Source organism: Colias eurytheme, chromosome 25 (genome assembly GCF_061535395.1).
Source record: "Colias eurytheme isolate Ceu_HAF_F1 chromosome 25, ilColEury1 Martin Lab GWU primary, whole genome shotgun sequence".
Classification (NCBI taxonomy): domain Eukaryota; kingdom Metazoa; phylum Arthropoda; class Insecta; order Lepidoptera; family Pieridae; genus Colias; species Colias eurytheme.
Genome location: NC_143004.1, coordinates 6637186 through 6650447, shown reverse-complemented (window position 1 = coordinate 6650447; position 13262 = coordinate 6637186). Strand labels below are relative to the sequence as shown.

At 33.4% G+C, this 13262-nt stretch overlaps 1 protein-coding gene across 1 annotated transcript in view; it reads right to left on the bottom strand.

Annotated features, from left to right (window-relative positions):
* The window catches only part of LOC149897717 (uncharacterized), an 87234-nt gene that overhangs the window by 9007 nt on the left and 64965 nt on the right, over positions 1-13262 (bottom strand). The window contains exons 3-4 of the mRNA XM_090116152.1: positions 5581-5718; positions 4984-5120 (exon numbers count right to left, since the gene is read on the bottom strand). Coding sequence (XP_089972278.1) covers positions 4984-5120; positions 5581-5718 — 275 coding nt within the window. The remainder of the gene's footprint in view (positions 1-4983; positions 5121-5580; positions 5719-13262) is intronic.

Sequence of the window (13262 nt, the reverse complement as noted above, 5' to 3'; positions counted from 1 at the left end):
AAGCTTAAAGCTCCGTATGGTAGCTTTTATGGGAATGTGAAGGAAATTTTGTTTGCGTAAATTGAGACAGAGCGATGTTAGACTTAAGAACCTTTTTCATGAAGCACCATCATGGCAATATCTTTTGCAAGCTGCTACGAGCTGAAACCTATTCAAAAACGTACCTACTATGCAATAATTCTTATTTGGAAGAGTTTCAATATCGTTACGCTTTTGATTGATCTGATACCCAGGAGATAAGGTTGATTAGAAGATCCCAATCATCAGCTTATAACTAACATGAACAGAATTATTACCTCTTATTGTAAGACCACTAAGCCCGTCTTACAGATAGGCAAATAAACAGTTTTAATTACTTTTTTAAGGATTTTCAAAGAGCAGGATTTTCAAAACAATAGGTATTTTTATCTATACTTTAATTAATAAATCGCCCTTTTAACCAAACAAAATGTTAACTAGAACTTTCACAAGAATAGTAAGTACACTATGATGAATATAAGAGTCCCTTCTCTGTTCAGATTTGCCCCAATAAAAATGGCGGTTATCGGAACGAAAATCGACGAGCTATTAAATCACTCTTGATTGCGCCATCAAGTCATCGAAATCATTAAGAAAATCGACTAATCATAAAACCGTTACGATTTAACTTATCGACGATCTCAACTAAATACTCGTGATATCATTTAATGAAGCTGAAATTGTACTTTAGTGACTTTGGCAATGGCTATAAAGATTTGGGTTGTAAACTGGAGTGTATGTACTTAACTGTATTATTTTTAGGTACTTTGTACTGTAAATGCATCAAATTAAGTTCCACTTCATTTGTTTTTAATTAGGTGATAACATTTGCCAGTTTTTGCATGATACGGTAATAATCATGACGAATAATCTGAAGATTCCTGTCTGTGTAGGTAATTTTTTGTTTTACGGTATTTGGTTAAAGTAACTTCATCCTTATTTTCTGATAATAATATAAAATAGCTGTCAAATGCAGACGAACCCGCGGGCATTTTCATAGTTAATTTTTTTCGAGAAAGTGTAACAAACCTACACAACCATCCCGTTTACAAGTTTACACAAAAGTATTTATAAATGAAAAACTTAATAATATATACAAAAGAAAGGTTTATAGTAATACTAGCGGTCCGCCCCAGCTTCGCCCGTGGTACATATGAAAAATAGATGTTGGCCGATTCTCAGACTTACCCGATATGCACAGAAAATTTCATGAGAATCGGTCCACCCGTTTCGGAGGAGTATGCAGACTAACATTGTGACACGAGAATTTTATATATAAGAAAGAAGATATACGTAAAATTAAAAGAAGCCTGCATAGTAATTAGTAACATAATGAAGTCGACCTCAGCAAGGTCGGACGAACCATTAGTCAGGGAATATCCGGGTGTAGTTATATGTCTAGACCACTGACTAATGGTAGAACATTCCAAGAATGATGGAATAAGAGCACATGGTTTTGTAACTTTAACTTGCATAACTTATAATAATAATTGGTGATTATCAATCATTTAAAGATGTTCCATTTTTTATTTTATCAGTTTTTTTTATTTTTATCCTGCAAAAGAGCGTCCATTGAAATTGTATTTTTTTTTGGAAAACATATTGCATTTGTACATGATTGTCGTAAAGGTAAATTGTTTTTTTCGATAAAATATGTACTTAAATAATAAATTATTTATTATCGTTATCGAGACATCAGCATAAAAAAGTCCATTGCTACGAAATTTCCTTAAAGTTCGAACATTCCGCAAAAGGCTATAAGTATGCTTACTCTACATAATCCTAATCCTAAAATAAGTTGACTCATTAATTCCCTATAAAAGTAGATGATCAGGGAAAATAGGACTTATATTTATCTTCTTCTTCTTATATATAAAAATGAATCGCAAAATGTGTTGGTAAGCGCATAACTCGAGAACGGCTGAACCGATTTCGATAATTCTTTTTTTATTATATTCCTTGAAGTACGAGGATGGTTCTTATGTAGAGAAAACGTAAATATTATGTACCACGGGCGAAGCCGGGGCGGACCGCTAGTTGTTCAATAAAGATTGAACTCCGCACCCTTAGATTGTAGGGTTAGACACGCACCAAGGAGGTTACAAATCTAAGTATTTAATTATGCACTAAATTCTTTTACTATTGTACTACCAAGTATTTTATATCATTCATAGTACAAATTAAAACACTCAACAAATAAATCCAATACAAAATCAAATAGTCTGAGTTCTGACTCGCACGGCAAATTACGCGCTCAACAATTTTCCTTGCATTTTCATACTTTTTCTGCAAATAAAGATTTATTTTTACGCTGTCCGTTACAGTCGTGCAGTGTAATTACGCCTATTATAGTACAAACAAAACGGCTGCATCATTTTTCATACGCTCGCTTAGGGCTGGTAGGTTAGAACTTGTGAGATAACACTAATAGTTATTTAATAAAGTTATTCAATTGGTTATTTTGATACTGAAATAGTAGTAAAAATTATATCGTTAAGTTTTCTACTAAATACTTCTATTGCGGAAATATGAAGCTTTTTAACTTAATTTAATTAAATTAAGAAATCCACAACCTGCATTTTAAATATTTTAATTCGATGAAATTGTTTCTAAGTTATGAACTAAAGCTTATGTTATATCCATACTTAATATTATAAATGCGAAAGTAACTCTGTCTGTCTGTCTGTTACTCAATCACGCCTAAACTACTGAACCAATTTGCATGAAATTTGGTATGGAGATATTTTGATACCCGAGAAAGGACATAGGCTACTTTTTATTGGGAAATATGTACCACGGGCGAAGCCGGGGCGGACCGCTAGTATTTTATAAAGAAGTGATAAAAGTATGTACATCAAAATACTTACATAATATTTTACAAGTATGTACATAAATTACGTTTAAATTAAAGACACGTGCTCTGTGTACAAATTGTTTGAAATCAATTTCATTTCCTTAAATCGTAGCCACAAAAGGATAGTTTAAATTTTCTAAATCCCTCTAAAAAGGTTCTATCAAGTTAAATAACTAGACGTCTCGACCTCAGCGTTCTCGTCTTAAACGAAAAAAAAAACAAAAATCGTGACACCCCTATACCTTCGTCCTAGCAACTCGGTTCACAAAGGACACTGCCCTCGCATTGCAGAAATATACGACGTTGCGTAAATTTATGTAAGCTCTATTAGAAAGCGCTAGAGTTGACTTTAGACTTTCACGAGCGCACATAAAACTTTGCTTTACATTCCAATTTCTTCCTCTATTTTACAGGTGTATTGGATCTTATTGCAACGCAATAAAGTTTACTTTTGCACGTTTTAGAGCTCTGTAATTTGGCGCGATCCTTACCGTAGTCCTGCTGAGCCATACTATGGGTTGTCGAAGGAAAATAAAGAAGGAGTTAATGTTCTTTCGAGTGTAAAATCTGGTTGTTCGTTTTTGAATTTCGAACGCGTAATGTCGGATCGCTATTTTATGTGGCTATGAAATTTTAAGACGCTCAGGTATTGTACTGAAAATGACAATTGTCTTGAATGAAAGGGGATTTTCTCGATACCTCGTGTATGAGGAGAATAGGCGAATGGCAATACAAACTATGATCGTAATTTATAAATTTTATACGTTTACGTCAAAAGTTTATTTTGTGGATAAAATTGTGGATAAAATGATTGGATTATATAGATTATAGGGTATTTATGGAGATGCTCAACTCTCAAGCCTCAAGAATGGTATAAGTTTGAGATGATATGAGTTTTGCATAATTTGAACTTGATTTATTCTCTGTAAATAAATAGAGTATCTTAAATTGGTTATCAATAGATAAGAAGATTGTTAAGATTGTTGCTAAATTTGTATTCTCTAGTAATTTGGTAATTTACCATTATTTTTAATAAATTGTTATCTTGAATTCTAAACTACTTATTATTAACTATACCTCTCTAGGAATTTTACATTATAGCTTTTTTTAAAGCGGTAAAGTGCGATTCAAACACACAATGAACTGTTTAAAATTCCAAACGAGTAGCTTCTTTTAAATACATAATATATATTAATACACATGCCATCTGTTAATAAAAGCTCACATTGTGTCCTATAACTTTAAATTAAAACTCCCCACATCAGTTCGTAATTATTCCGTGTGTAGCACGAATACGCGAACTTAATTATTGTTCCCATCCCTATTTATTTTACCACTACCACGCTACGCTTATTTGTAAAAAAGCTCGTCGCTCTACACTTTCGTAATTAAGATGATAATCGAACAAAAAGTATAATCACCATCTAGCAAATTACAGGTTACAATCGATAACGATCTCAGACTCGATTCGCGTCGAGAATTAATCGAGATACCGCGTTAGGGGTTTGTATTTTTGTTTTGCATTGTTTCTGGCGCATCTGGGGAGTTGATTAATAGATGTCGGCTTAACGATTGGCTTTGCTTTCGATCGTGGAATAAAATTCCGAAGTAACTGAGTACGGTTGAGGTAAGCTGTTTTATTATGATCTATCTAAATATATATTGATACGTATTCTCGTATGTAGGTATGTATATTGGTGTTCATTTGACCTATCATGATGATACTTATATCGTCGTTACCGTATGACAATGCAGATTTGTTGAATGTGTGTTTCATCGCGATAGTGGGTCAGTCATTAGGATGAGAAGGGATCTGATCAGCGATAAACCAATTATAAAGTGAAGTCACTTATGACTCTGCCGAATGCGCGGTATTGGATTGGTCGATACTATTTAATAACAAGCCTCTCGTATCTTTGCGAAACTTATTTCACGTACAGGGTGCACGTTGGCACTTGTGTCACTGCTAACTTAAGCGTTTATGGTTTCATCTCTACATACGTTTATCTGCACTAAGTTACTTTGTTCCAAATGTTTTCTATTTTTTTTTACATTTATTGCTGTCCTTAAAATGGTAAGTAACCTGAACAAAATCTCTGAAGATTACTTACATTTCCTTGCGGGTCGATGAGTTGGGCATACTTCGGCGCCTTCGCCTTGCTGCCATCAGCGAAGACCCCGGCCAGCCGCAGCGGCGTCCCCGGCCGTGCTGCCGCGCGCTCATACTGGGCACCCACGCGACCGCTCTCTGCAAAATGAGGTTTGTAACAATAATACTAGATAGAATATATATGTAATAGATAGGAAACATTTGCCAATACTAAGAGGTATAGCTTAGACTTTGCTGCGCGCTCATACAGGGCACCTACGCGACCGCTCTCTGCAAAATGAGTTATTATAATATTTATTGTTTACTGGCTAGAAATATAGTCTATGCTACTTGGTGTAGCTTCAGCAATACGCTTTAATTCTTCGCCCATACTGAGAACGTGTTTTTAGCGTGTGTTAGCTACAACCTACTTATGTAGAAAAATATACAGCCTACTAGCTGTGCGAAGAAGTTTAATAAATATAAATAGTTATACTTAAGTAAATTATTAATTTCTAAATTTTTGGGAGGTACCTGTAACCTTTGAGGAGAAGATGTAACCTCTAAAGGTCACCTTACATGAAAAAAGAGATAACAATTACGATAAAACTAATCTTACCAGACGCGGGTCTCGCGCGGTACGCGGAGATGGCGCGGGGCGATACGAGGGCGAAGGCCCGGTTCCGAAGCAGGGCTGAGATGGAGCCCCGCGGGGTGGCCAGCGCTCCGCCCCTGCAACCGCACGCTGAGAACCAACCTGTAAAGAATGGTTTATTATTTAGGCGAAATTATATAGGACATGTAGGTAGATGACTGAGCTTTTAAAAATGTATCGAGTTAAGCGCGTCACACACGGTGAAGACGCGAAATTTTGTGGGTCATTTGTAACAGGATGGCGGTTCTACAGGGGTCTTAGTACGCAATGACAAAAAGAAAAATGATGGTCAGAACGCTGATACCGGATACCTTAAGATACTGTAATATAAAATATAACAGTATCTTAAGATAAAATATTATAGTATCTTCACCGTGTGTAACGCGCTTTAGATGGATAACTAGGTAAATAATATCAACAGCTAGATTACAAACTCTGTATAATACTTGCACTAAAGTAAATTAACTTTTCGGAATAGATAAGTATATAAAAATCCAAATCTACTCCATAATAATAAAAAATATTTATTACCTATAATGTTGGTTTTATAAGAGTATACAGATCAATCGAAGAAAAGTCTTAGATAATTTTTATTTCCGAATAATTTCAATCCTTTTCTACCAACTTCAAGTTAGAGAAAATAATTTCCATCCCAGTACTTCAACTAGTAAAGACACAAAACCCTTACATGTTACGCAATGTTTCTGTAAAACCTTAAAAAGGCATGTTATATCGTAAAAAGAACTGTTAATGTTATTACCCCTACATACTAGCGGTCCCACAATAGGCTATAACCTTTATAGAAAGCTCGTAAAAACCTGACAAGTGCCCCATCGACCTTTAATCTGAATGATTTTTATGCATTATGTAGTGTAAGAGCTGCTGAACGTTTAAAAAGATATGCTTTTTTTGTAATAACTGTAGTAGTTGTATTGTTATTCTTTTGAAATATGTATAACAAATTATAATTTTCAAATAAATGGTGCATAGCCAATATTTATAATGTTTTAATTACATTTGAGTGTAAGTATAAAGAGCCTAAAACAATAAAATCGTTTAAACTTTAAACAAACAGGCACCAGGAATGAATGATCTTTTGCCGAACTAATATTAAAGATAGATAGGTAAGTGCAAAGATAGGAAAAAAGATAAGAAAGGAAATATTAATGATTAGTATAAATAATTTTAAATATTAACTACGCAATACCAATATCCTAAGTAAATAATTAAAATAAATACAAACAAATTCCTAGTAAATTTATAATTTGACTCTTAAGCTAGGTTTTTTTTTAAAGTTCAACAAGGCCCGCTTCTTGTACCTAGTATGTCTTTGAATGATAATGACGAATGCGAATTGTAACTTTGTTTTGTTATTAGAGACTGTTGAATTAATTAAAAACTGATTAAAACTTAGAAATTACCTACTGAAAAAGTAGCAAGCTATATTATACTAGTACAGGAAATAAAGTATTTTAGAAATTAAGTTTTTTATTTTTAAGCACGAAGAGCTGAGATTTAAAATATTTTTCACTAAGTTTCGCACACTTTACAGTGAGTGTGTACGGCGAAGGCTGGGTTTCTTAATTCGTAAATAAAACAGGAAAGTTTAATAGACAATATTTTTTATTATTTATTTAATTTTTTTTTAACAAATAAAGGGACAAATTGCATTGTGATTTATTCCACTCCCCGCTAGATGGCGCTGAAAACAAACGAGCGGTCGATCACAAAAACGCCGCAGACGTATAACATAACGCGGTTATTACACTGACGACGTGCTTAGCAAAAATCACTCCACTCTCACTGACTACAGAGTAGTTATACCACAGAGGCCATATTAAAAATAAAAAAAATTTAATCAAAATGTACCCAATTGTAATTGCACCTTCACCATAAAATTATGTTATCCTTATGGTTTTGCGGGTTGTCTGGCAGAAATCGCTTACAGCGATAAGACCGCCCTCTGTACATGTTTTAACTTTTATCGCTCTTCTGTTGTAATCCTGTATGTGTGTGCAATAAAGAATTTTTCATTCATTCATTCATTCATTCATTCAAAAAAAGCGTCTATGGTATGTACCTACATCTTTACGACGCGGACGCGACGGTTATTTCCTATTCGTAATTTAAAATTAAAATTTGAATTCTCTATTGACAACTTATGACTCATTTGTTCTTGTGAAAGTTTTGACAGATAATATATTTAGCAGTTTTAAATGCTAAACAATCTTCACTAATTTCATTTAAACTATTTATGCAATAGCAGTAAATACTAAATTTATTCCTGACATCTCACCTGATCGTTAGAACTTCAACGTACAAATAAACCAAAACTTATAAATCCAATTTCAAATCTACAACCTCTACCTTCATATATTTCTACTCTGTGCTCCGCAAGGGCAATTTTTGTTGTTAAAAAAGGACACAGGACGACCTTCAAGGACAACATCTCCTGGCCCTTTGTTACGACACCTTGAGATAACTCCTCGTATCGCTTTCATTCAACGTGTAATTTTATAAGAGTTGATACATGTAATTTAGTTTATACTAACTAGCATACCGTTCGCGGTTTCACCCGCTTTGTTTAAAACTTAACATAATATTATATAAGTACTAAAACCTTCCTTGAGTACTACGCTATCTATAAAAACGGTATCGATATTCGTTGAGTATTTTTTAAGATATTATAAGAATAGTATAACAGACAGACGAAAGCAAGCAATTTTTCTTATACTTTGTCTCCACCCGGGTGTATATAGCTTAGAAGCGAGAATTTTCCTTATTAACTTAGTGATTTACCAAAGTCTCAATAATTTTGGGAATTCCATTTGATTAGTGCGAAAGGTAGATGTATTATAAGATCCTTATTTAATCAGACTATCTATTTCATCCTGCAGCTAAGTTCGCGTAAGTCTTTTAGTGGGACTCATGTTGATGGAATTTCACTTATCTCGATGAATTTTTAATTATTTTGAGAGCTTTAAGGCGTCTGGTAAGCAATATGGCCAACGGGAAGTGTCTCGGAGTACCTACTGACATCTTATTGAAAATCAGCCATGAGATTGTACTGGGTTACATTTAATATCAGATACTGTGTAATCTCACATTATATTGTTTTACTAGCGTGTGTGTAACAACGATAATTATACAATAGTATTGCAATTTTTATTTCATTAACTATAACAGAGGTATTTTAGTGCTCGTAAAATTCGTTTTATTAGTTTGTGAAAGTATAATTGATTGAGAAAACAATAATTTCATAATATAAACATATCTTTCTTCTAATAAAAATCAGTAAATCATAACGATCTCTAAAGGGGAAGCTATGAGCTCTATTAACATTTCCTCAATTCCTACTGTTCCATATGAAATTATATAGCTGGTTTAATTTAATAACGATATTAATTATTGAAAATTGTCTTTATCGATCCCGTTTTTCCTAAAAATACACATACTACATATAAAGTAATTTAGGTCTAAACGTCGAGCCATCGAGAAATAAGTGTTTAATTAATCTATTTTATTTCTCAAAGGAAGAGTAATTATTATTATAGATACCCATAATATATACAAACATATAAACACACATATAAACTATATCTAGTTCATTATTATCTTTCACCTGATCTATGACATAACATACAATAAAATGCAAGCATTGTCATCAAGAAAAATAATAACTATACGAGCATTTGCAACAACATTATATAACCAACTATAAAGAGTTATTTCTTATTTTGTTTATGCATTTAATTGCATTTTTATTGGTTTTTCTAATGAATTACTTATTATACTTATTAGAATATAGCTTGTGAAAACGTTGACTAGCTTTTGTCCGTTGCTTTGCTCTGTTTAGGTTCATAAGTCTTAAAAGAATTTATCAATAAAAACTTTTATTTTGTCACAAATTTCACTTAAGCTTTATCTGCCTGTTCTATAATTAAGTTAGGTTTATGAAATAAAACGAACAACGAAACGCGTTGAATTCTTTTAGATGCGATATAGTATGAAAACTCATTAATTATTATAGGATATAATTAGGCAATTTCATATAATATATACCTTGTATGATGTGAAAGCTCTGTTCTTGACATTTTCGCGCGGAAGTCCTCCCTTACCTTTTCCAACTTGCATTTTAACATCATTTTTTCCACTTTGAATGTATAAAAATATATCCAATACCATGGACGTATAAAAAAAGACGGACGGTATATCGCCTAAACATTGAGTGAAGCCTAGTAATGGCGGCGAAACATCCATGTGTGTGTGCCATGTTGCCATGGCAACAGCTGTCCTGTTGACAATGGCGGCTGTATTTTTTTCTATAAATTTTGCCGTAATAATTTTGTCATTAAAACATAAAAGAAATAACTTGCTTCCCTGTGGAATGTTATCCCTCGTGTTTTGTTATTTAAAATTGTACTGTTGCGACACCATTTAACCACGCAACACGGCATTTTAAATATTTTTTGTGAAACAGTGACGCAGTTAATCAGTCGGTAGTTCACGACGTAATGGCGGCCGACTAGCTTACTATGGTGAGAGTGTGTGCGTGTTTATTGTCTTTACACGATCGCTAGCTTACTATGGTGGCTTCACGTTGTTTGTTCGTAATACGGCGTCCGTCTTTTTTTATACGTCCATGTCCAATACTTAGTTTTTAAATAAACGTGTAGTTGTAGCCATTATTTTACAAGTGGCGTATTTGCAAAGTAACTAAAGAAGCTTTGTGTTGCGTTCCTTATTGACTGATGATGATGATACTTATTATTATTTAATGAGTTTTCAAAACCAGCATTTTATAAATACACCTTCATACTTGCCCCCGTTCTTTAAGCAACATGCGACTAAAAGCTTTACTTCTTCATGCCCTAATTTAAATCGCTAAACGACCCTTGAACTTTTCTTCTTCTTCCTTTATAGTTTACTAGCTTCCGCCCACGACTTTGTACGTGCATCCCCGTTTTTCCCCGTTCCCGCAATAATTTCGGAAAATCCTTTATAAGCGGATGCCTACGTCCTAACATCTACCTGCATGCTAAATTTCAGCCCAATACGTCCAGTGGTTTGGGCTGTGCGTTGATAGATCACTATATCAGTCACCTTTGAGTTTTATATCCGAAAAGAAATAGATAAACTATGCTAAAAGGTCAGGCTTTAGGCAATATAAAACTTCTTACTTAGTACCATTTATGGCCCATAAAGTTATTTTCTGAATATAGGTACGTCCTTTCTTTCTAAAACCTAGTCGACCTAAAACGCTATCGTCTCCCGGCTAGATCAAGCCATGTCCTGATAAGAGGCGCGTGCGGCCTATCCGAGCCGATCAGTAGGGTCGACGACTTGCAAAACCGGATATTTGTGCCATACTAGGTTTGAGCCAAATTAGAATATTGCCTATTTGACTAATGACCGTTTTACGTGTGATTTAAGGTTAGTGTCATGAAAAGGTGTAATGAAAGGGTGTAATTTTTTGTAATTATGTAATTAGTAAGTAAATTGTGTTAATATGAAGGTCTCGATATATTTTTTATAAGTAGAGAAAAAAAAATACAATTTTTCTAACATAATTTCGCGATTTGAACCTTATAAGGTTTAAAGATTAATGTTGTATAGGTACGTAATAAAAAAGAAGTAGGTAGGTAGTGAAGAAAAGGAAGCCAGAACTTCATTCTCATTTTTTGGAGGAAATAGTAATTGCCAATACCATAAATACCTTATATCTTATATTAAAACTTTTCCTCGTATAAATCTGTGGTAGATTCGTCATAAGGTTTTACCTAACATCAAGTTTTGAAAAATAGATTATACAATCTTTTCAAACAGAGTAAATATTATGCAATGTAACTTTTAATATTTCGGTATAGCATCGAATATAACTCATTAACGGACATACAAAAACTCTCACAATATGTCAATATTGTTGATTAAATTGACACGCGTGGGCTCTCTTTCGAAAGCATTTGATTTCAAAATTTGAATTCAAATTTGGGTGGAAAGTTGAATTGCGTTGTTTGGTACAAATGTATTGTTTTTAGTACTTTTACGTTTATTTTTATGTAAATATTGCCGTATTGGATTGAAGAAATCGTGTTATAAAATAACAACATTTAAAAATCAATTGAAATATTCGTAACATTTTTTAATTTTGACTAATATGAAGTATCGGCATTGGTGTTTGTTATTTAAAACCACATTTAAAACGTTCTACATTTTATTTATTTAGGGGATGAAATAGTTAGGTTTCATATTTCTGTGAAATTAATAACAGAATCGAGTTAAAAGGTTTTATAAATATTTAAAAATCATATTTAACATAGCGAAGAAAAATAAATCAGTACAGAGCATCATAAAGAATCTTAATATCCAACCTTGAACTATAACAAATCACATGAATTAAATTCATTATTAATATCGATTGCATTATGCATTATACCAACTTTTAATAAGATACATTCTTGTCAGCAGTTGACAGTATGTGTTGACATCACAATGGTTGTCAAAAGAACAGCTTCTCTGTCTCACACTGTCTCTGACTACTAAGCATTATTTGAAAAGCTATCTAGACGTTGTTTATACAACACTAGCTGCTCCGCGCGGTTTCACCCCCGTGGCTCCACTCCTGTTGGTCGTAGCGTGATAATATATAGCCTATAGCATTCCTCGATATATGAGCTATCTAACACCGAAAGAATTTTTCAAATCGGACCCGTAGTTCCCGAGATTAGCGCGTTCAAAAAAACAAAGAAAATCTTCAGCTTTATAATACATATGTATTTGTATAGATTAAAATGATAGTTTGGTATATAGTATCCTATGTTAAAATATGAAGGAAAATAATGCCTAATAATAGAGTGTGTTAATTTTCATAGCAATAATAATATAGGCAGGTACCCCATTTGTGGCGAATTTTTTTCAAAAACTAAACAGATTAACAAACCAGAATACTTTAAATATTGTGCAACTATAGTAAAGTGTGAATTAAGTACGTACGTAGAGCTTGAATTTATCAATTTAGTTTTCAATGAACATGAATAAATAAATAAGAGTTTTTACTTTACATTACATAATATAATTATCTATTCATTGAATTAATTTCATCAATTCAATTAACTTCCCAACCTCCAACTCAACTCAATTTCTCCATAACTCACTCACACTCATATTGAAGCTCACTCGCAATCGCGATCGATACCAGGACCCCATAAATAACGATTATACAACAGCCAACGCCCACTGACAGGTCAAAATTGTGATAATAATTTGCATGAAACTGGGAAGCGTACTTCTCAAGCCCACAGTACATCTAGCTTTCTATAAAGTCATTGTACACGGGCAAATAGGCTTGGGCATGATTGTTGAGTTCTATATAGATTTATGTCAGTGTGTCTTTGTAATGCTAAGGTGATGGTAATTATGATTATCTTAATACTATTATAAAGGCGAAAGTTTGTATGGATGTTTGTTACTCTTTCACGTAAAAACTACTGAACCGATTACAATGAAATTTAGCACACATATAGAGGGTAACTTGGATTAACACATAGGATAGGTTTTATCCCGGAAATCCCACGGGAACGGGAACTATGCGGGTTTTCCTTTGAAAACGCGGGCGAAGCCGCGGGCGGAAATCTAGTCTAGTAAGA